This window comes from Sus scrofa, chromosome 2 (assembly GCF_000003025.6).
Source record: "Sus scrofa isolate TJ Tabasco breed Duroc chromosome 2, Sscrofa11.1, whole genome shotgun sequence".
NCBI lineage: Eukaryota > Metazoa > Chordata > Mammalia > Artiodactyla > Suidae > Sus > Sus scrofa.
In genome coordinates, this window is record NC_010444.4 from 31,998 (window position 1) to 55,087 (window position 23,090).

Genomic DNA, 23,090 nt, shown 5'->3' on the forward strand with positions numbered 1-23,090 from the left:
GCGGCGCCGCGCGCAGCCCGGGCCCCCGCCCCGCGCGGCGCCGCGCGCAGCCCGGGCCCCCGCCCCGCGCGGCGCCGCGCGCAGCCCGGGCCCCCGCCCCGCGCGGCGCCGCGCGCAGCCCGGGCCCCCGCCCCGCGCGGCGCCGCGCGCAGCCCGGGCCCCCGCCCGCGCGGCGCCGCGCACGCCCCTTCCCGGCCTCCCCCGCGCGCCGAGCTAGGGCCGGGCGGGCCGTCTGGGGCCCAGAGCCTTGGAGCGAGGTACCTTCCGCTTCCTCGGGCCGGGGTCCCGGGAGCGCCATGGAGCCTCGGGCGGTAGTGGATGCTATAGAGACGGGGGAGGAGGACGTGGTTATGGAGGCTCTGCGCGCCTACAACCGGGAGGTGAGCGGGAGCTATGGACGTGGGACGCGCAGGGAGGAGGTGGGGCTGGGTGGGTCCCGCGCGCGTGGCCGGCGGGGAGGGTGTGAGTGGTGAGCGTGGCGGAAGGCTGAGGGTGTTGGCGAGCACGGCGGGGAGGGGCACCGAGTCTTTGAAGAGTTGCTGGGGGTGCCGTGGGGAAAGGGAGCCCTGTCTATTGAGAGCGGTGTCTGCGGCCTTGGAGCTCGGATTCTGCTTCGGTGGACCTGTGCCTCCTAATCTTCTGGGTCTGTTTGCAGAACTCCCAGAGCTTCACGTTTGACGATGCCCAACAGGAGGACAGGAAGGTGGGTGCTTATCAAGGGTAAAGGGGCAGGGACGGGTGGCCCAGGTAGAGGAGCCTGATGGAACCGCTCTATTCCCCTGCCCACAGAGACTGGCGGAGCTGCTGGTCTCAGTCCTGGAGCAGGGCTTGTCACCTTCCCGCCGAGTCATCTGGCTGCAGAGCATCCGCATCCTGTCGAGGGACCGCAGCTGCCTGGACTCGTTCACCAGCCGCCAGAGCCTGCAAGCGCTTGCCTGCTATGCTGGCATCTCTGCTTCGAAGGGGTCGTGTCCTGAGACTCTGGACATGGATGTTGTGCTCGAGTCCCTTAAGTGCCTGTGCAACCTCGTGCTGAGCAGCTCCGTGGCACAGGTGCTCGCCGCAGAGGCGGGGCTAGTGGTGAGGCTCGCAGAGCGAGTGAGACTGTACCGCCAGAGCAGCTTCCCGCATGACGTCCAGTTCTTTGACTTGCGCCTCCTCTTCTTGCTAACGGCGCTTCGCACTGATGTGCGCAGGCAGCTGTTTGAGGAGCTGCAGGGAGTGCACCTGCTGACCGAGGCACTGGAGCTGACGCTGGGAATGACCCCTGGAGAGGGACCCCCGGAACTCCTTCCTTCCCAGGAGACCGAACGGGCCATGGAGATCCTCAAAGTGCTTTTCAACATCACCTTCGACTCCATCAAGAGGGAGGTGGATGAGGTGAGGGCTGGCCTCAGCCTTCGGTTGGGCTTAACAACTAGGATGCTTCCGGGACCTGCCTCTCTGCCAGGTACCCTCAAGTTTCTGGGTGTCGGACCAGGAGGACATCTGCACAGCAGCGCTTGTCAGGAGGAGGCAGGGAGGTGCCCGTTCCGTATAAGGGCATCGAGGAATCAGAGCGCGTATCTGGCTCTTGCAACACCAGGAGTGCTGTGTGGTGTGGGGGCAGGCTGTAGGAGATTCTTCGGGGGGCGGGGGGCGAGAGCACAGAGTGACTTCATCCCAAAGGGACCTGTTGATGTCCCTAACCACGAGAGTGCTCTTAAGGTCACATAAGTGAGGCTGAGCAGCCAGGTGTGGTGGAGGAGATGCATGGCCTGCATGAGGTCTGGCCGTGGGCCAGGCAGTAGATGTTCAGCAGGCAGCAGTGGGGGTGAGTGGCACTTTCTCTCACAGGCACCCCTTTCTCTTTGGTCAGGAAGACACTGCACTTTACCGGCACCTGGGGACCCTGCTGCGGCACTGTGTGATGGTCACTGCTGCTGGAGACCGCACAGAGGAGTTCCACGGGTGAGGGTGGTGCCTGTTGGGCACACCGGGGCGGGCGTCTGCTCTCAGGTCTATATGGTGGTTTCCAGCCCTAAAGAGAGAGTTTTCATCCAACTGGGTGGGACCAGGCATTGGTGTGTTTCCACAGAGCTGCAGCACTTAGAACACACAGCTAGGACAAGAATTGTGAGCTCAGGACAGAATGTGCCACTGGACCTTGAACACTGTGGTATCCATAGAGCAGTGTGGTTGTCACTTTCATTTTCTGTGACCTATGCCTGGGCGGGTCCCAATTTGGACTACCTGTTGTTTCGACCCAGGTGTGTGGGAGGTGGGATGTCTGCAAGGAGGGCCTCCCTCTGCTCTGGTACTTGGTGCTACTCAGGCCCCTGATACTGGTTCGGGTCATGTGTGATCCCAGCAGGGGGCAACAAGAGTTGCGCCTGTGCTGGGGGCCTGGGTTTACCCAGCCCTCCTTTCCATGTGTCCCCAGCCACACAGTGAACCTCCTGGGGAACTTGCCCCTCAAGTGTCTGGATGTCCTTCTCACCCTGGAGCCACACGAAGGCTCCCTGGAGTTCCTGGGAGTGAACATGGATGTGATTCATGCCCTCCTCAGTTTCCTGGAGAAGCGTCTGCACCAGGTGGGCAGGAGGCCCTGCTATGGCTCTGGCCCAGGCTTTCCCAGGCAGCTGTGGGCGCTGCTTTTGTGCAGTCTGCACTGGTAAGGGGAGATCAGCTCCCCAGTGGGATTCAGGCAATGCCTCCAGCTGCTCCAAGGTCCAGCCAGGCAGGAAGCCAGAATGTCCTCCTTGAAATGTAGGCAGACTTTTTGATACAAACAGAAGCAGGTTTTCAGAGACTAGCAAAGTATTTGTTTTTAGGTCTCTTTGTGGATCTTCTTGAGGGGGACCAAGAAGCCGCTGGTCCCTGCTTGTGATGCTAGACTCGCAGTGTCGCTCTACACAAGCAGCTCTTGGTGATGAGCAGCGGCTGTCCTTTGGTCTCTCTAAAGGGACCCACAGGATCTTCCAGGCAGAGGCTCCCTGACTCCTGCGGCCGCACCATAGAACACGAACTAGCCCTTCTGGGAGTTTGCAGATGTCATGCGAACTACAGAGCCTGACAGACTCTGATTCCGTAGAGCTCTGTTTGTGTGCTCGTGCTACGTTAGCAGCTTTCAACGCCCTGTTTTCCCCACAGCTCTGGTTTAAGGGTGGGGAAGTTAGACTCAAGTTGAGTGATTTTCCCCAAGTCACAGGGCATGTGGATGGCCTCTTGAGTTAGTGTCCATGCCTGTCCCTTTCAAAGTTCACACAGACACCCACTGCCTGCTCTTGGCCCCGAGCACCTGTGGCCAGGACCATCTGATGCAGGTGTGTCACCCCCCTGGCTTGAGTCAGGTGGGGCACAGTCCTGGTGACAGAGACTCCTCTGCAGACGCACAGGCTGAAGGAGAGCGTGGCCCCTGTGCTGAGCGTGCTGACGGAGTGTGCCCGCATGCACCGCCCTGCCAGGAAGTTCCTAAAGGCCCAGGTATGAGGCAGAGGGGCTGTGGCCATGCCCTGGTCAGAGACCCTGGCCACTCCAGGCCCAGCCTCAGGGGCAGCTGCCTTTCCAGGTGCTGCCCCCGCTGCGGGATGTGAGAACCCGGCCGGAGGTGGGGGAGTTGTTGCGGAACAAGCTGGTTCGCCTCATGACGCACTTGGACACCGACGTGAAGAGGGTGGCCGCCGAGTTCCTCTTCGTCTTGTGCTCTGAAAGCGGTGAGTAGGGGCCAGCCCCTCACCTGCCGCCCTCTAGCCCTTCCCCAGCCACGTTTGTACACTGACCTCTGTCCTGCCCCTTAGTGCCCCGATTCATCAAGTACACAGGCTACGGGAATGCCGCCGGCCTCCTGGCTGCTAGGGGCCTCATGGCAGGGGGTCGGCCTGAGGGCCAGTACTCAGAGGATGAGGACACAGACACAGACGAGTACAAGGAAGCCAAGGCCAGGTGCGTGTCCCCACATCCTTGGGCTCCTCTCCCTCAGACCCTGGCCCTGTTCCCACCCCAACTTGGACCTGCAGGATGGGCAGGATAGGTCGACACAGTTAAGACCTTTCGGAATCAGACCCCTGTTCTGAAGGGACAGATATCCTGACATGGGGGTGTTTTGTCAAGAACACAGAGGCTGAAGGGCACCGAGCAGTCTGGGGGGCCGGGTTGACCAGAGGGCAGGAGTCGGTTACCTGCTGCCCCTGGAGGGAGGTCTCTTCCACAGTTGCCTCCTTTTCCGCACCAGGAAGATGGGTTTCCTGCTATTCGAGTCCCAGGTGGGAAGATACGGGCCTCCACCCACCCCATGCAGCCCTCTCTCCTGCCGGGAGAGTCAGCGATGCTTCCCCATGCCCCTCTCTTGTGAAACAGCATAAACCCCGTGACTGGGAGGGTGGAGGAGAAGCCACCCAACCCCATGGAGGGCATGACAGAGGAGCAGAAGGAGCACGAGGCCATGAAGCTGGTGAACATGTTTGACAAGCTTTCCAGGTACGTGGCGTGGCAGGGAGGAACACCTGGCTGGGACAAAGGAGAACGGACCCACGTCCTGTCTTGTGGTCCTCAGGAGGCGGGATCAGATCCTGGCAAGGCTGCATCACTCTTTGACATCACCTGTCCTGGAGGACATTCTCCGGTGAAGGGTTAGGGTTGAGATCAGTATTATGTGCATTTTATACTCAGGAAAACCGAGGCCCAAAGCAATTGCCTAAGGTCCCAAAGCTTAGGTAGCAGTTAGGATTCAGACCTGATTGACAGAGTTCCCACCCAGGCTTCCCCAGTAAACAGGAGCAGCTTGGTGGAGCAGAATGTCAGAGTTAAGGATGAGCAGGACCCCTGCCTCACCCACCAGGCCCCTGCCCCAGCCCTACCGTGCCTTACCCCCAACCCCCCCCTACAGGCACAGAGTCATCCAGCCCTATCGTTCCTTACCCCCAACACCCCCCCCCAACAGGCACAGAGTCATCCAGCCCATGGGGATGAGTCCCCGGGGTCAGCTTACATCCCTGCAGGATGCCATGTGTGAGACCATGGAGGGGCAGCTCTCCTCGGACCCTGACTCGGACCCTGACTGAGAACGGCCACTCTTCTGCTCTTCAGAACTGGTGCTGCCTCCACGGATGCCCTTGGGGCTGGGACCTGCGGAAGCCACATCTCTCCCTCCAGCTCGGAGACCCTTTTCCCTCTCCTCCAAAAGTTCTGCTTACGATTTGCCTTTGGTCCGTTTCCTCCTCTCTAGGATTGCGAGGGTCTTGTCGTGCTCTAACTCTAAGTGGTGTCTTTTCGGTACCTGAGGGCAGGGCTTCACTGAAGGCAAAACCCAGCGTTTGTGAGAGTGGGCGCTGAGAATGGGCGCATGCAGACACAAGCACGTCCACGGTTGGCATGCTGGCCCAGAGCCGGTGCTGGGCAAGTGCCACGTTGGGAAAGACCCTGCTGGAACTTCATGTGCTGATGTCAGAAATCTACTTCCCGTGTACGCTCGGCTGTTTTTGTGCCTGCTGAGTGCAGGGCTCGTAGCCTCTTGTATTCTCGGTCCCGGCTCAGTGCCCAGGTTCTCACTGGCTGTGACGAATTCTGACCCTTCCTGCTGGCTTAGACTATAAATACATGAAGGAAAATGTCCCCCCTTGAAACCATAAGTCTAAATTTCTATCTTGCACCACAGAGCTCCATGGAAACATCATTCTGGAATAAAGAGTTCCAGGCAAGAACGTGCACGTGCGTGTGTATGTGTGTGTGTGTGCGTGCGCGCACGCACGCACGCGCGCGCATGCGTGAATATACATGCAAAATATCAAGTAAAGGCATGGAAAGTGGAACTAGAATTCACATGTTTCTTAGAACTGAGCACTCTTCCCAGATGAGCTCGTGGGTCTTGCTCTCGGAGGAGTGAGGCCACCAGGTCTCATGAGGAGTCTGGAGAGTTCAGTCTGCTCCAGGGGGTCCGATGAGACAAGATGCCAGGAAGGAGGGAACACTGGGAGCAGGAGCCGGGCCTGGGGGCAGCCCCAGAAGGGCCTGTACTAAAGCAGGGAAGATCACAGTAGGTTCAGCCCAAACAGCAGTGTGGCCCGAGCGCAGGTCAGGGAGCCCAGCGGGTGACCAGGAGCACCCCCAGTTTCCAGGTGAGTAAGGCCTTCTGTCTTGAAGGTTAATTTTAGCCGCATTATTGGAAGGCAGCCTGATGGGGGAGAGTGGTGACAGACAGAGCAGCTAGAATGGTCTGGAACAGATGAGTTTCTGGGGCAGAGGTTAATATGAAAGGCAGCAGGGTAGAATGAACAGGATGGGATGACCTTCAGGAAGGGAGCTGGGCGCCCTGGAGGCCCATGGACTTGACCTGGAAGAGGGCACTCTGCCCATCTTAGATGAATCCAGGAACGAGTGTTCTTAGTCCTCAGGCTGTTCAGTAGAAGAGAAACACCCCCATGCTCCCCTCTGCACACTGACTGTCATCACTTGCGTTCCCTTTGAGGAAACAAAAATGAAGACGTGCCCACTTTCTATATTAAAATTTATTTCATGCCAGAAAGGACAAACTTAAAAATGAACCTACTAAACAGACCAACGTGCTAGAAAACCCAAGCACATTACCTGGGCCCCAGGCACACACCTGGGTTGTGCCTGGGTCTTTCCAGTGGACAGATGCTGAGCCCGCCCTTCAGATAGAGTCCAGTCTGGGTTCCAGTCCGTCTCTGAGTTCAAGAAGGATCACCATCAGAAGAAAGCTTTTGGCATTAAAAGCTTCAGCAGAGTGAAGAGTCAGGCCAGGCAGCTCTTTTGCCCTACGCCTGGGTGGCCCAAATGCACAGAGCATACAACCTAGAAGGACACTCCAGGGGCCGCCTCAAGTTGCATGTTCTGGTTCAGCCAAAATTTGTAAATGTGCCCGAGCTGTTCTTCAGACACAAGGCGTTGTTGGAAGAGGGCAGTGACTCCCACGTAACCAATTCTGGTACAGCCCTCCTATTTGTCCCAACCATCAAACTGGAACACAAAGGAGAGAGGAAATCAGTTACCTGAAAGCACACCTGGGCAGATCTCAGAGCCTTGAATTGAACTCCTCTATCTGCAAATATTGCTGATCGACCAAATCAAGACAATGCCAACAGGACTGGGTGGCTAAAGGAAGGGCCTTGGTTACATGCTCATCTAGTGCTGGCCTGTGTGCTCAAGAACGTTCTCTGTTTGGAAGAGTAACCCAACTTAGACTGCAATTCATCCCCTAGTGTTTACTCTTGGATAGCAACTCTTTTAAAAGAGTTTCCCTGGTGGCACAGTGGGTTTAAGGATCCGGTGTTGTCACTGCAGTGGCGCAGGTCTGATCCTTGGCTCAGGAACTTAGGCATACCATGGGCAGGGTCAAAAACAAAACAAAATAAACCCCTAAAAGCATAACCCACTTTATACAAATTTCTGTGGAACTAGAAAAAAGCGGCACAGGTCTCATCCTATAGGGCTAATTCCAAAAGTCCATAGAAGCTACCTGAGTTGTCCCACTGTCACACGGAAGCGGGAAGGCAGGCCGGGGGGTCTGGCCGAGGTCTCTACCGCCCTGTGAGTGAAGCATCTCTGCTGTTCCTCTTGAGAGGCAACATGTAAGCTTGCTTCCACTAAGTGACCCAGCAAGGTGACTGGTATTTGAAGGTCTTTATTTCTTCCACATGGTGTGATGAGAAATGTCACCAGCCTACATCTTACCTCTAAGAGCCAAGCCCTGAAAGGCAATGTCTAACACTGTGAAAACAGTAACTGCAAAGTCTCGTATCCTCACAAAGCCTCGTATTCGTCTCGCTTTGGTTCAACATGGTACGAAATCAGGCTGTGACCAGAGGCTGGGGCTTTTGGCAATGGAAGTGAGGACAGGGCTGACCCAAGGTCCTGAGCCAGTCACAGCCAAAGGGTGGAGGGTTCGCAAGACAGCAAGAACATACAGCACTCTGGTGAGGTCCACGGTGGGCAGTGTTATGCCTGGCTGTAATCGGCCACAATCCTCCTTGAGACAACTGAACTTCAAAGGCTTAATGCTGCCTCCTGTAGAAAATAACCCCTCACGTCAAGGCTACACATGCTAAATGATTCGCGTGGGAAATCCTCTTCCACACCTTCACTCACTGACAGGTTTGACGTCTATGGAGATCAGAGCTCTTTGGCTTTCTACCCTTGGCAGATGATAATAAGTCAACTGCTCTCACACTGATTCTCTTCTAAAAGCATCAGCCTCACAGGTTCAGAGAACTTCAGAATCCCATCTTAGCCTGGAGTTGTTTGGTGCTCCTTTAGTTTATGGTACAAAAGACAGCTGAAGTGTGATGACGACAGAACAACAGCCACATCTGCCCGGACCCTTGTCCCCGCTCTGGCACACAGAGCAGGCACAAAGCGTCCATTTCTTCATCTCGTCACTTCATCACAGCACCTCGTTCACAAGCACAGAGGTGGAAGATGGACCAGACAGTGCCTGATACAGGGTTACCAGCCATGTGACCTATTACTGTGGCTCCATCCCAGGTGGACCGACCCCACAGCAGAGGAAACGGCCCTCCTGTGACTGCTCAGCAATCCGTACCTTTCCAGTCTCCTGCTGGATGAGGTCCTGCATCTCCTCGGTCCAGCCCAGAAGCTCCACCAGCCTTTTCACGCCGTGAACCAAGTCCCCCAGCTGGACCACATCCCTGCCCCGAGGATGCCTCGCCAAGGTCCCCACCAAGTCCCGGTTGATGAGCAGTCGGGGCACTGAGCTCCGCACAGCCTCAGACAAGCTGGCAAAAGGTTCCACCTGAAAAAGTGCCCACACGTGAGTAGCACAGTGCCCGCCCCCGGGCCCTCAGGATGTTTCCGCCACAGCCCCTGAGGCCTTGGAGTCTGTGCTGTGACTGATAGTGAGACCATGGATTCAGAGAAGGCCCAGCACTCTTTCTATTTCTTCAGTGATGCTCCCTTGCTCTCTCCTCCCGAGCCACCCTCTCATCCACACTCATCTTTCTACTCCTACGCTTCCTGGCTCCTGCAGGCCTCCCTGCTGAAGTTGGTCTGGGCTCAGCTCCAGCGACTACACCCCGTCTTCCTGTCCCCTCCCAGCCACACGCATCTCATCCCAGCTCACTACTGACACAACAGCTCGTCTGTCTGTTCTCGCTCCCTGAGAGCAAGGGCCTGGTCCGTAGGAGAGGGGCCCACTGGGGTTCCTGACATACCCACCAGAACAGAGCCTGGCACAGCGCTGGCTGGGCCTCTGGCTGGCTGGGGCCCCGAGCACAGGTCTTTCTGGCCCCTGTCCCCTTGGTGCCTACATCCAGTCAGACACAGCCCATTTCTGGGTCTCACCATGCCCTTTGGGAGCTTCCTGAGCTTCAGATCCAGATGCATCCCCCAGGCACCCCCCATGCAGACTCCTCCTCACTAGCAAATGCCCTGAACCCTCACAGAGGAGACAGACACCTCCCTTTTCTGTCCTGAGTGACTCCAGCCTCCAAATCCAGCCGTCTGCTCTCCTTGCCACGTCCCACGGCTGCACAATCAGACTGCACTCAGCCTCCCAGGCACCTGCTCACCTCAGCCCCTGGTCCCGAGAACTACATCCCTAGTTTCACTGCTTCCACACAAACTCTGTCTGCGTGATGCAACCTGGAAGGCCTTCATCAGCCTCACATCTCCCGCGCCCCTGCCCTGACATGCTGAACGGGTCACCTCCAAAGCGGAGCGGCCTCCCTCTGCCCCGTCCTCCTGCCCAGGCTGCTCCTCCCTGGGCCCAAGACAGCCCTTCCTCACACAGCGAGTCCACTCCTCTGACAAGGCAGGCCCCTGTGTCCCACCAGCCCCGCCTGCTTTGCCCCGGCCTGCCAGCCTCCCCCCCACGCGCCTGTGCACCACTGGCCTGCTGACAAACCTCCAGGGAGGTCCCAAGGATGAGCAGCAGATCTGCCACGGGGAAGTCAGCCAGATGCAGCAGGAACCTCGGGGGCAGCGGCTCCCCAAAGAACACGATGTCGGGCTTCACGACGCCAGCACAGACCCGGCAGCGCGGCACGCTGTCCACCATCACGTCGGCCTGGGCGACAGGGGGAGAGCGGCCCGAGGAAGCCGTCACAACACACCTTAGGGGAAAAGGGAAAACTCACACAGGCAGACCAGCTGGGACAGTAGTACAGTGGAGCCCCTTACGTGGCGAACCCAGATTCAGCAATTACCGGCATCTTTCCGGTTTTATTTCACATAACCCGCCAGAGCTGGGGAGGCTGCCGTATTTGAAAGCAGATCCTGGAGTCACACGACACCTGGCACATGGATCACTACGCCCTGCACCTGGGGGCTCATCACAGATACTCAGGTGCTGAGGAAACACAGCTGACCTTGAACAGCACAGGAGCTGGGGCACCAACCTCCCGCACAGTCACAAATCTGCACAAACTGGGTTACGCGTGGCTCCTCCACGTGTGCATGTTCAGCCAACCGTGGATCAGGTAGCTTGGGTGCCCCGCCTTGTGTCTTTTTAGGTCCTCACCCGCAGCAGACGGAGGCTCCCGGGCAAGGGGTCCAATCGTAGCTGCAGCTGCCAGCCCATGCCACAGCCACAGCCACACAGGATCCGAGCCGCATCTGTTAACCCACTGAGCAAGGCCAGGGATCAAACCCGCATCCTCACGCACACTAGTCAGGTTCATTACGGGAACTCCATGGAGTGCCTATTTATTGAAAAACATCGGCACCTAAGTGGACCCACACATTTCAAATCCATGTTCAAAGGTCAGCTGTCCTGATTACATTCTCCTCAGAAGTACTCTTTAGGTATCTGCTCTACAACAGGCATGTTTCAATGAAAATGATGGTTTAAAATTGGTCCCTGATTTCAGCTGAAATGATCATGATATCATCTTAGCCCTGGAAGACATTCAGTTTGACTTCAACTCACTGGCTGGAGTTAAGAGTAACATTTTCTGCAGAACTCCTCCTTGCAGGCCAAAGCGAAGTGGATACAAGTCATAGCATTACCTACGACATCAGGATTGACGCTTGGGCTGGACATAGAGGAGGAAACTAAGGGAGAAGTTTTAGTTTGTCCTGCTAAGATAAACCTTTACAGTTCACTGGAGTTTTTGCAGGCTGAACCCTGTAAGCACCGGCCAGAAATAACAGACAAAAGAGATGGACTCTTCAGAGACTTCAGATATTATCAGATATAGATTAAAAACTATGTTATGTTTAATTTTTTTTTTTTTTTTTTTTGTCTTTTTGCTATTTCTTTGGGCCGCTCCTGCGGCATATGGAGGTTCCCAGGCTAGGGGTCTAATCGGGGCTGTAGCCACCGGCCTACGCCAGAGCCACAGCAACGCCAGATCCGAGCCATGTCTGCAACCTACACCACAGCTCACGGCAACGCCAGATCCTTAACCCACTGAGCAAGGGCAGGGACCGAACCCGCAACCCCATGGTTCCTAGTTGGATTCGTTAACCACTGCGCCACGACAGGAACTCCCTGTTATGTTTAAGTTTTTAAAGAGACAGGTTTGAAATATCTATTGGAGATAGAAAGCCATATAAAATAATGTAGTGGGTTTGAAAAAGAACCTGATAAGGAGTTCCTGTCATGGCACAGAGGAAACAAATCCGACTACGAACCATGAGGTTGCGGGTTCAATCCCTGGCCTCCCCCAGTGGGTTAAGGATCCAGCATTGCCGTGAGCTGTGGTGTGGGTCACAGACACAGCTTGGATCCTGTGTTGCTATGGCTGTGGGGTAGACCAGCAGCTGTAGCTCCGACTGGACCCCTAGCCTGGGACCCTCCATATGCCATGGGTGCGGCCCTAAAAAACGAAAAGAAAAGAAAAGAAAAGAAAAGAAAAGAAAAGAAAAGAAAAGAAAAGAAAAGAAAAGAAAAGAAAAAAGAAAAAGAACCTGATAGGACTTCCAGTAATAAAAAGTAGAATACTGAAAATTAAAGCTTAGTGAAGGGCTTCATCCTCTATGACAGAATGGAATATTGATAAACTGGAAAGTAGATCAGGAGAAAGACTCAGAATGCAGCACAAAGGGGAGCAAGGTGGGACAAAGAGAAGCGTGGCCAAGGGCTGTGGGCAGAGTGTGAGATGTTCTCAGAGATGTTTAACCCGAGGTCCACAGAGGACCGGAGGTGGGTGGAGCATTCACTGTCTGAAGGCATCATGACTGAGAATTTTTAGCAAACATGAAACATCAAACCACAGATTCAGAAAGCTCTACAAATCTAAAGCAGAATAAATAAAAGGAAATCCATATGGAGACACGCCACATTAAAAGTGCAAAACTCCCAAGACAAAGAGAAAAAAAATTTTAATTTGTAGACAATAGATAGCAACAGACTTAATCTCAAGTTTATATGGAGAGCAAAAGACTCAGAATGGACAACACAATACGGAAGGAGACGATCCAAGAAAGAAAAATACAGTAAGTCAAACTCCATTAAAAGTAAAAGACAATGTCAAGAGGATGAGATAACAAGTCACAGACTGGGAGAAAATATTTACGAAAGATGTATCTGATAAAGGACTATTATCCAAAATACACAAAGAATTTTTTTTAGCCCACATCCTTGGCATATGGAAGTTCCCACCTGGGCCACAGCAGTGACAATGCTGGATCCTTAACCTGCTAGGCTTCCAGGAAATTCCACAAAGAACTCTTAAAACTCAACAATAAGGAGTTCCCGTCATGGCGCAGTGATTAACGAATCCGACTAGGAACCACGAAGTTGCAGGTTTGGTCCCTGGCCTTGCTCAGTGGGTTAAAGATCCGGTGTTGCCCTGAGCTGTGGTGCAGGTCGCAGACACGGCTCAGATCCCGCGTTGCTGTGGCTCTGGCTAGGCTGGTGGCTACAGCTCCGATTAGACCCTTAGCCTGGGAACCTCCATGTGCCGCGGGAGAGGCCCAAGAAATGGCAAAAAGACAAAAACAAAAACAAAAACAAAAAACAAAAAAAAAAACAAAAAAAAAAACTCAACAATAAGAAAATGAACAACCCAGTTAAAAAATTGGCCCAAGACCTCACTAAAGAAGATATACAGATGGCAAATGAGCATATGAAGCAAGTTCACCATCATGTATCATTAGGAAACTGCAAATTAAAACAACGAGATACCAGTACACACCTACTAGAATGGCCAAAATCAGAACGCTGACAGCACCACGTGTTGATGAGGATGTGGAGAACGAGGACTCACATTCCCTGCTGGTGGGAATGCAAAACGGGGCAGCCACTTTGGAAGACACAAACATAAGCATACTCTTACCCTGCGATCCAGCAATCATGCACCTTGGCATTGACCCCAAGCAGCCAAAAACTCAGGTCCACATACAAACCCGCATATGGATGTTTAGAGCAACGTCATTCTAACGGCCAAAGCTTGGAAGCGATCAAGAGCTCCCTCAGTAGGTGAAGGGACAAACAAACGGTTCCATCTAGACAACAGACTATCACTCACCCTTCAAAATAAAAGCGCTATCGGGCCATGAAAAGACACGGAGGGGCCTTAAATACACGATGCTAAGTCAGAGAAGCCAATGAGCAAAAGGCAGCACACTGTATGATTCCAACTCTACGACATTCTGGAAGGGCAAAAGTATGGAGAAAGTAAAAAGATCAGGGGTTACCAGGGGTTGGGGCAGGAAGGGGAGATGACTGACTGACTAGTGGGTGCGGTGTTTTCCTTTGAGGTGATGAAAATACTTTGGAATTAGAGGTGGTGGTTGCACAACTCTGAACATATTAAGTACCAATGAACTGTACACTTTAAAAATGTTAACTTCAGGCAGTTCCTATTGTGGCTCCATGGGTTAAGAACCCGACTAGTATCCAGGAGGATGCAGGTTCGATTCCTGGCCTTGCTCAGTAGATTAAGGATCTGGTCTGGTGTTGCCGAGAGCTGCAGCATAGGTCACAGATGTGGCTTGGATCTGGAGCTGGAGCCGCAGCTCCAACTGAACCCCTAGCCTGGGATCTTCCATGTGCCACAGGTGTGGCCCTAAAAAAAAAAGGTTAATTTTATGTTATGTGATTTTCACTTCAATAAAAAAATAAAACACAGGATCCTGCGCCACATCGATATTTCAGAGTTTCAACTTGCTTTAGGATTTTCCATTCTATCCTACTCGACTTTAGAAAACTTGTTCTACTCACAAACACTCACAGAGGTACACAGGGACGTAAGCCTGGACTATCACTGGCTTCTGGCTTGTTCAATGGCTGCACCCAGAGCATGCGGAGATTCCTAAGCCAGGGACTGAATCCAAGCCATAGCTGCGGCAACACTGGATCCTTTAGCCCACTGTGCTGGGCAGGGGATAAAATCCATGCCTCCACAGCAACCTAAGCGGCTGCAGTTGGATTCTTAACCCACTGCACCACAGCAGGAACTCCTACTATATTATTTTTAATAGTAAAAATCACAAATATCATGAATATCCCCAAACAGGTAAAGGACTAAATTAAATGCTCTCTAGTGACCAAGAACCGTAAGCAGAGCTGCAGTTACTGGCACAAGATAGTCATGAAACTGCTCTGCAACAAAGCAAACTGTACAATATTAATCCTGATGATCCCATTACTGAAAAAAAATGTAATTGTATGTGGGTGTGGGTGTAGGTGCACAGAAATTTGCATGTGTGCTACTATACACACATATGTTTCTGTTTTTCAGGCCTGGATCACAACACAGCACACGGCCAAAAGCTGACTACGGGAACTAGTTGAAGGGAGGTTCATTTTTCCCTACACATTTCTGTACTGCCTTAATTTTTTTCCCATCTGCAAAGATCCTATTGCCCAGTCAGGTTATATTTATAGGTACCAGGAGTTAGGACCTGAGCATTTTTCAAAATTGATTTACAACATTGTGGGTTTGTTTTTTTTTTTCTTGGTCTTTCGTCTTTTTACAGCCGCACCCATGGCATATGGAGGTTCCCAGGCTAGGGGTTGAATCGGAGCTATAGCTGCTGGCCTACACCACTGCCACAGCAACATGGGATCCGAGCCGTGTCTGCGACCTACCACAGCTCACGGCAACACCAGATCCTTAACCCACTCAGCAAGGCCAGGAATCAAACCTTTGTCCTCATGGATGCTAGTCAGATTCATTTCTGCTAAGCCATGACGGGAACTCCCAACATTGTGTTAGTTTCAGGTATAGAGCAAAGTGATTCGGTTCTACATACGTGTGTGTGTGTGTGTGGTGTGTGTGTGTGGTGTGTGTGTGTATCCTTTTTTGGATCCTCTTGCACTATAAGCTATTACAAGATATCGAATACAGTTCTCGGTGCTATACAGTTATTGTTTACATTGCCTTAATTTTTTATAAACACATGTTACTTTTCTAATGCAAAAGCACAGAAAAATATTTTCACGGTATTACTGTTCTGTTGTCCTTCTGACATGATGCTTATAAACTACTTCCCCATATTACTCGCAATGAGAAGTGCGGAAGGGAGAGAACCGTCAGTGTCACAACTCACCCAGAAGTCCTCCCCTGGGAAGGGTCTTCGGCAAACGGTGCAGGTGGCAGAGGCAAAGGATCCATGAGCTTCAACCAGCTTTGAGGCAGGGATGCCAGACGCTGGAATCCAAACCAAAGCTAAGTGCTGCTGCCTCTGGGGTGGGCGCACAAGCCCCTTAGCATAACCTCTGGGCTCAGGAGGCCCCCCAGGAGGAGTCAGCCCTCAGGGGAAGCCTGATGTCCCTGGCTCTATCACCTACAGATGACACCCCACTGATCAGAACGAGCACAGGGATGAGGCTCTGATGTGAAGCCAAAGCAGAGTTAAAACAAAGCCTGTGAAAACAGTACACAAACAGGTGAAGTTTTACATCCAACACCAATGAGACCGTTTTCAACTCTACAGACACCAGTAAACGTGAGAAAATAATATAGACTTCCAAAAACTGTGGAAAAACAGACAGGAGGTAACATACCAGGAACGTTATGTAACCACTAGCAGCTTCTGAAAGGCCGCGGGTCCTGGCTGCAGCGGTTTCCCGCCGACCCCGTAACTCTGCGTATGACAAAGCTCAAAGCCAGATTTCCCGCAAGGCCAGCCCTGCTGCGTTCCTGGGGGGGAGTCACTGCTGCCTACGTGGCTCCAAGCTGTAGAGTCTTTCAAGCAAATAAACTTTCCTGAGGTCAGGAAAACCCCTTTCTTCAAATCACAAGACATCTGCAGCCCGATGAGCTGCTGCTAACTTGCTCAGAGCTGACTGTTAGCACCAGTCAGTATCACTGCATGCATGAAAAAGGCCCAACAACGGCCTCTCTGGGGTACACGGCCAGGCCAGAGGTCGGTACGACCCATGAATCACTGGTTGTGGCTGCCTTCCAGTCCAGAAATCAGCGCACACCATGTTTGATGATATTAAGCAGTTATGAGTGATTTCTTTGTGTGATAACAATATTGTGGTTGTGTTTTAAAGGCCTTTATCTTCAGCAAAAATATCAATTGCTGAATTTATAGATTAAGTTTATAAAGGGAGGGGCGTGCTTCAAAACAGTCAGGGGTGAGAGAGGAGGAGGGTCAGGCACAGACTGTACGAAGACTGGCCGTGATGAGGTGAGAAGGTGCGGTGATGAGGACATGAGGGTTCGTCACATTCTTCTCTGTATTTTACTTGCGCAAACGTTTCCATAATGAAAATTTAGAAAAATACATCATCGGATCAGATCAGCAAAACTAGAAGCTCCCACTGTGACCTTCAGTTCCATCCAAAGATCAAAGCTCAGAAAGTGGGTCCACCAATGAGGTTCCAACAGTGACACTTAAAACAGCAAGGACATTTCTCTTGGGGATAAAGGCACAACTTTTTTGGCTCAAAATCAGCCACAAGGATGGAGAATAAACACGAGGCCTCAGCCCTCCTAGAAATGGGCCCCTGAGCCCTCCTGCAGGAGCAGAGGGTGTGGGACAAAGGGAGGCCTCACCTCTCTCAAGCCCGTCGATGTTCTGGGTGTAGAGCCGCAGGAGCAGCCCCTTGTCATGCAGCAGGCGGAGGAAGTAGTGAGCAGTGTTAGGCCTATAGTTCCCAGGGTACAGCTCCTTGGCGAAAGTGAAAAACGGCTTGGGATTGTGGAAGAAAAATGAGAGCTCAAAAATGGCCTCGGGGTAGGGGAGGTCGTAGCTTTGGAGGGTGCTGTAGTAGCCAGTCCCTGGAGATCTGCAGAGAGAAGTGAAAGGCGCTGAGCCCTTCAGGAGAGAACAGGGAGGTGGAGCAAGCCATGGGCAGCTGGGGGGCCAGGCGGGGGCACAGGGATGCTTGGGCACCTGAAGTCTGGAATGCCGCTGGGCGTGCTGATGCCGGCCCCTACCATGACCACCACCCGCCGGCAGGCTCTGGTTTTAATCAGTTCAGCTATGTCCTGCAGGAGAAGCTGCTTCTTACTGTTGCCTCCACTTCCACAGACACCTGAGGCACCGGGAGAAAAAGATATGGACCTTCTTCCACCTGTAATACTGACAGAAAAAGGAGAGTGGCCAGGTAACCAATGATAATCAAGCTCACACTAGCAAGAATGAGCAGACCCACCTCCCCACCCGCAGCACTGAGAATGACCACACACTTCCCTGCTGCCCCCAAAAGACCACCTTCCATATCATGGGATAAAACAGAAACTCCCAAATCAAGATGAATTGGGGAGCAAAGTTTTCAGGTTAATGGGAACTGTGCAAATAATTTCACAATTCTCGTTATCAAAGGCTCGTGCTAAAGGCTTAGGCTAGAGCCAGGAGCATCCCTTTGTGAGGGCCCTGGGGACAGGCTCTGCAGAGCCATACCCCCTAACATACCTGGAATATGACAAAGACTTAGTGACATTTAAAGGGAGTTAAAAGTCTCAGACTTTACACCAAAAATATTATCAGGATGAAAAGCGGATTCAAGAGATCATTCCAGAAAGAAAGATTCATATCCTGACAGCGAGGGATTCAAACTGCTGCAGAGACCTCATCTTCCACACTCACAGCCATTCAGGATGCTGCTCATATTACACAGCAGCCAAACAAATCACACATCCCAGGCAAGGCAGTGGGCAGACCGCAGCTCTCGGTCTCTCGCAAAATTCTAGGCTTTTCAGGTCACCTCCAGAAGCAAGGAGCTGAGACACTTCACAAGGTTAACTGTTAGGAGCATGAGATGCTCTTCCACAAGAAAAAAAGAGCAAGGTACACGGTACCCAACTCATAGGCTTCAGGGAGGCATCAGGGCTCAAGGCTCAGGAAAGTACCAGGAAGAGGGCAGAGACAAACAGCACAGAGCCTGGAGCAGTACCTGAAGACCTGCACGGGGGCCCGAGAGCTAGAGCCTCGCGTGGGCCAAAAGGCCTTCTAGGTGTTTGATCGGCTCTTGGGGCCCTCGCTCGGCAACCAGCTGAGCTGGACAAGTTCTTCAGGTCCTGGAACCACGCTGGCAACTTGCCCAGAGTTCACGACACCAACCCCACTGCACAGGGCACCTTCCTCATACCCCAAAGACCGGCAGCCACCACATCTACCTTTCAGGAGACCCATCTCCAGGACATCAGACCTCAGTATGAACCCCTGAACCCTGACAGGAAAAGAGATTAAACCAGCTGAACTGACACTCTCCCCAACTGACTGATCAATCTAAAGAGAAGACAGACATAAACACAGGAAACAGAGTATTTCAGAGTATTTCTTTTACTCTTGTGTGATACAGGCAGGAAATAAACACCCTGAAAGCACATCTTCGATACACGTGAGGACAATTCAGTTTATCTTCCAGGAGTGTGATCCTAACTCCCTCTTGTTTGCTCTTTGTCTTTGGTTTTTCTTTGGCTCCTGCAAAATCTGCACAGGCCGACCTGCTTACACGCTGCTGCTGAGGTTTCCCTGGCACCCTCTGCCCCTGATGGCACCCTGATATCTCAGCACAACATTCCACTCCAATGACCCTCTCACAGACCCCTCCCTTCCCTGGTTTTGTATACACCCTAAACCCAGCTCCTTCTGCCCGGAAAGACCTTTCTCCACCTCAGCATGTCCAAAATCTCCCAGCATCAAGGCCACCTCCTTCATGAAGCCCCTGCTGAACACACTGAGAAGTCACTTCGCCCTCCTCTGAAAGGTGACGTACTGGCCCCTCCCCTTTTTAGAGGCCTGTCACCCCTTCCCCTCCTGTGGTGATTCTGCACAGCTGCCTCTCACATGCTACTCTGGGGTCAGTGACAGTGCAACTCAGAGGCTTACTGGCTGCTCAGTGCACTTGTGATGCCTCTCCTGCCACACGAAGCGTCATCCTGGTTCTCTAAGGGCCACAGAAAGGTGTGCGATGAGAAAGAGGAACGTGGGAAGGGAAGGCAGGGCGGAGGCATCAAAAAGAGAGTCAGGAGTTCCCGTCGTGCCTCAGTGGTTAATGAATCCGACTAGGAACCATGAGGTTGTGGGTTCAGTCCCTGATCTTGCTCACTGGGTTAAGGCTCTGGCATTACAGTGAGCTGTGGTGTAGGTCGCAGACGTGGCTCGGATCCCGCATTCCTGTGCTGTGGTGTAGGCCAGCAGTTACAGCTCGGATTAGACCCCTAGCCTGGGGACCTCCCTATGCCGTGGAAGCAGCCCCAGAAAAGCAAAAAGACCAAAAAAAAAGTCAGAGCCCTAACTCAGTCTGTCTCAGGTCCATCAAGCACCCTGCACCTCAGCTGCTGAAGCCAAAAACAAAGGAGCCAGAGATTACTAGGGTCTTTAGAAAAAAAAGTCTGTTGCTGTATACCTCCCAGCAGAAAGTACAGGAAATACACACGCAAGGAAAACAATGCTTCCCCCCCTCCCCATGCGCTTGCGGAGATGCCCAGAGATTCTGAAGAAAGTTCTTCTGCATCAAAGATTTGTGTAAAAGCACCTGTCACGGCAGCTCTTCTAAGTGCAAGGCAATGACATCTCCAGAGCGAGTCTTCCGACGAAAACCAGGCAGTTAGTAGGAAAGAGAACGCTCTGGTTCCAACTAGAGCTGTTAAACGCCCCACTTCACCCATTCGCCTACAGTCCTCACCCCAGCATTTGCCGAGCTCCTCCCAAGTGCAGCTATTATGAGAAATACGAAAGGAATGAGAGGGAAGTTGCGGTATTGTGCTTTATAATAAATACATATATGGATTTTTGTCCCAGCACACTTAGAATTTCCTAAGAGCGTCTTTTGTTTTAACATTTGGTCCTTTGCCCTCAGTTCCTAAAACTGTTTCAGAGTCATGAAGGTGAAAGGGGTGTCCTGTTATTCATAACAAGCCTCTTACAACTGCACTGAGCTTAGGTTGATGAGGTGACTACTCAAAGTCCCATAACAATGGTGGTATGGTTGCTAGGAAACCAACCACGGTTAGAGGGTTGGAGCCTCCACGAAAGCCCAAAAGAAGGGGTTTCCAAGCTCTTCCAGGCTGGTGAGCCAGAAAGCTTCCACATGGCAGGCTCCAAACTCCTCAGCGACAGAAGCACATGTGTTTGGAACACTTCCAACCTCCACCTTGTGCATCTCTTCATCTGGCTGCTCATTCATATGCTTTAAAATCTTTTGTAGTAAGACAGGGACCCAGTAAGCAAACCAGTTTCTTTGAACTGCTCTAGCAGATTAATCCAAACAGAGGAGGGGGTCATGGGAATCCCCAAGTGGTCAGAGGCACAGGGGACAACATGGTGTGGCATATGAAGTGGGGACTATCTTGCAGGACTAAGCCTTTGACCTGTGGAATCCGATGCCATGTCTAGGTTGACAGAATCAGAGTCAAGTTGAATTTGACACCCGGTCAATGTCTGTAGAAAACTGGAGAGCTGCTTGCTTGTGCTGGGGGAAAAAAAACCATGTTGGAGTTCCCGTCATGGCTCAGCGGTAACAAATCCAACTAGCATCCATGAGGACGTAGGTTCAATCCCTGACTTCTTCGCTCAGTGGGTTAAGGATCCAACATTGCCATGAGCTGTGATGTAAGCTGCAGACGCGGTTCAGATCCAGCGTTGTTGTGGCTGTGATGTAGGTTGGCAGCTACTCCAATTTGACCCCAGCCTGGGAACTTCCATAAGCCACAGGAACGGCCCTAAAAAGACAAAAAAAAAAAAAAAAAAAAATCCCATGTTGCGGAAGCTTTTACCATGTTTGAGTGCCTGTTGAGTGGAAGGCATCAGGGCACTCAACATGTACTTGACGTGGATTTATGTACATAAGTAAAATGTTTGTACCTGGAAAACACATGAACAGGATTTTACCAGAAGTCTACACTATACCAAAGGTGTGTGACTTATAGTATATGCTACATGGAATGAGATTTACTAGGAGTAGGGGTATCCTGAGGACCAAGCATGGATGCTGCCTGAAAAGGGGAAACAAAGGATGATTTCACATAAGAGCCCCAAAATAAAAACTCAAAAGGCCAAAATTCCAAACTGCAGACAGTCTGTGCAAAGCGTTCCTCACTGGCACGCCCGGGTCTCCTGTTCTGGCAGTGAGTGGCGGCAAGGGTCTACTGAATGACAGTGGCTTTGGGAGCAGCACCTGGGAGACCAGGTCCCTCTTCAGGCATGTCCCACCTATGAGGCAACCATTTGTCTGGCTCCTGCCCCATCCTTGCTCCTAAAACAGAATCTGGAAGATAATGAATCAAAAGTTTCTTGGTTGAAGAAAAGACCCCTCTTTGGTTATCTCTTTATTAAACTCTACAATGTTTTTGGTAGTTGTGCCAGAAGACCTTAAATGAACATACCATTATATTTACTTAAATATTTGTCTATTATTGGGCATTTAAGTTAATTTCCTAACAACTCTTATTAACAGTCATGGGCCTTACGACTTTCATTTGTAGGTTCAGTTCCTAGGCAAGGGTTTCAAAGTGTGCCATCACCATACAGAAGGCTATGAACACATGCTGGTGGGAGGTTAACTGCACGACCTTTATGGGGACAATAAAAATGCAGGCACAGTAGTTCCACTACTAGAAATGCATCCCAAAAGTGAAGTACAAACAAGGTTATTCAATACAGCATTATTTGCAATAACTAAAGATTAGAAACTATTTCAACATGAGAATGGTTGAACTACAAAACATCTACATGATAGAATTCTACAGATTAATTTGAAAGACTGACAGCGCATTTATGTTTGGAATGGAAATAACTCCAAGATATGTTAAAGGGGCAAGGTACAGAATAGATGCTAACAAAAAGAGAGCAGGGTGTCAGAATGAACGTGTAAGTGCTGCTTATACACGCCCGAACACCCATGGGAGAAAACGAGAAACCGAGAAACTGATGCCATAGGTGCCCCCGGAACACCCTTCGGTGCCCGAGAGCAGGGACTTGCCACTCTCAGGTTCTTCGACCTTCGGGCCGACCAGACAGGGGAAGCCTGACTCTCCCGCTCGCCTCGGGGGTGGGGGGAGTGGGGGCGGGTAGGTCTCCGCCCAGGGTACCCCTGCCCCGACCCACCCAGCCGCCGCCACCGGGAACGAACCGAGGCCGGCGGGTCCAGGAACAGAAGCCTCCCAGGCTCCAGAGCCTCAGGGCAGCAACAGATGAACGACACCACAGCGCCATGTTCCTCCGCAGCACGCTGCGTCCTGGGACCAAAGGTCACGTCCGCGCCCCGCCCCCCGAGCGCGCGCCCGCCCCCTCGAGCGCGCGCCCCACCCCCCATCACCCTTACTCTTATCTTGGCGCTGTCTTTCCCGGCTCTCGCAGCCCAGGTGGACGTGGGTGCAACGTGGGGGCTGTTTCCTAGTCTGCAGAGCTCCCGCCTCTTGTTCCGGAGACCAAACCAGGAGCTTCCATTTCTCTACCTTACTCCTACCTTTTTCAATTGAGACGGCGATAATTAACACTTTGGAAACGCTTCCTATGGTCAGGCATCATATTTACACTTAATCTTCGCAAGACACTTCTAGGAAGGTATTGATGTTATCATCCCCACTTAAGACGAGAATATTGGGTCACAAAGGCCGAGGCCGCACAGCCAGTCGGTGACCGGGTCGACCCAGGCGCCTGTACGCTTCAACGCCTCAGCGGCACGGCCAGCCGCGAGGGAAATCCAGGACAAACCCTCGGTCTTAAACCAAGAGGCGCGGTTACTATGACAACCAGAGCGCGCCCCGGGTCGTGTACAAAGTTCC

General features: G+C 52.3%; 2 protein-coding genes across 10 annotated transcripts; one reads left to right on the forward strand and one right to left on the reverse strand.

The window, feature by feature from the left end:
- RIC8A (RIC8 guanine nucleotide exchange factor A) lies at positions 138-5,685 on the forward strand. 2 transcript variants are annotated; one of them, XM_003124225.4, is made up of 10 exons: positions 138-380; positions 656-703; positions 790-1,380; positions 1,859-1,950; positions 2,423-2,573; positions 3,370-3,465; positions 3,551-3,695; positions 3,780-3,924; positions 4,339-4,458; positions 4,922-5,681. In XM_003124225.4, the coding sequence occupies exons 1-10, from the start codon at positions 297-299 to the stop codon at positions 5,040-5,042; spliced, it is 1,593 nt and encodes a 530-aa protein (XP_003124273.1). In that variant the 5' UTR covers positions 138-296; the 3' UTR covers positions 5,043-5,681. The 2 variants fall into 2 exon arrangements, with proteins under 2 accessions (XP_003124273.1, XP_013847556.1); XM_013992102.2 differs by having other exon boundaries at positions 174-380; positions 3,539-3,695; positions 4,922-5,685.
- Positions 6,468-23,077, reverse strand: SIRT3 (sirtuin 3). Of its 8 annotated transcripts, none has more exons than XR_002339501.1 (7): positions 22,628-23,045; positions 17,251-17,392; positions 16,911-17,143; positions 15,454-15,554; positions 9,860-10,021; positions 7,457-8,749; positions 6,468-6,957 (listed from the first exon to the last, which is right to left on the reverse strand). XR_002339501.1 is itself a non-coding variant. In XM_005652976.3 (7 exons), exons 2-7 carry the CDS (start codon positions 17,295-17,297, stop codon positions 6,937-6,939), a joined length of 774 nt encoding a protein of 257 aa, XP_005653033.2. In that variant the 5' UTR covers positions 17,298-17,392; positions 22,628-23,077; the 3' UTR covers positions 6,468-6,936.

What these genes read in the sequence shown, in the direction of transcription:
- SIRT3 (XM_005652976.3), bottom strand. Translation starts at nt 17,297, where the DNA reads ATGGTAGGGGCCGGCATCAGCACGCCCAGCGGCATTCCAGACTTCAG. An exon ending in AGCGGCATTCCAGACTTCAG is followed by an intron (nt 17,144 to 17,250) that starts GTGCCCAAGCAT and finishes TTCTCTCTGCAG; the next exon opens with ATCTCCAGGGACTGGCTACT. An exon ending in TCCTTGGGACCTCCCTGGAG is followed by an intron (nt 8,750 to 9,859) that starts GTTTGTCAGCAG and finishes GCACTTTTTCAG; the next exon opens with GTGGAACCTTTTGCCAGCTT.
- RIC8A (XM_013992102.2), top strand. Translation starts at nt 297, where the DNA reads ATGGAGCCTCGGGCGGTAGTGGATGCTATAGAGACGGGGGAGGAGGAC. An exon ending in TACAAGGAAGCCAAGGCCAG is followed by an intron (nt 3,925 to 4,338) that starts GTGCGTGTCCCC and finishes CTTGTGAAACAG; the next exon opens with CATAAACCCCGTGACTGGGA. An exon ending in ATGTTTGACAAGCTTTCCAG is followed by an intron (nt 4,459 to 4,921) that starts GTACGTGGCGTG and finishes CCCCCCCAACAG; the next exon opens with GCACAGAGTCATCCAGCCCA.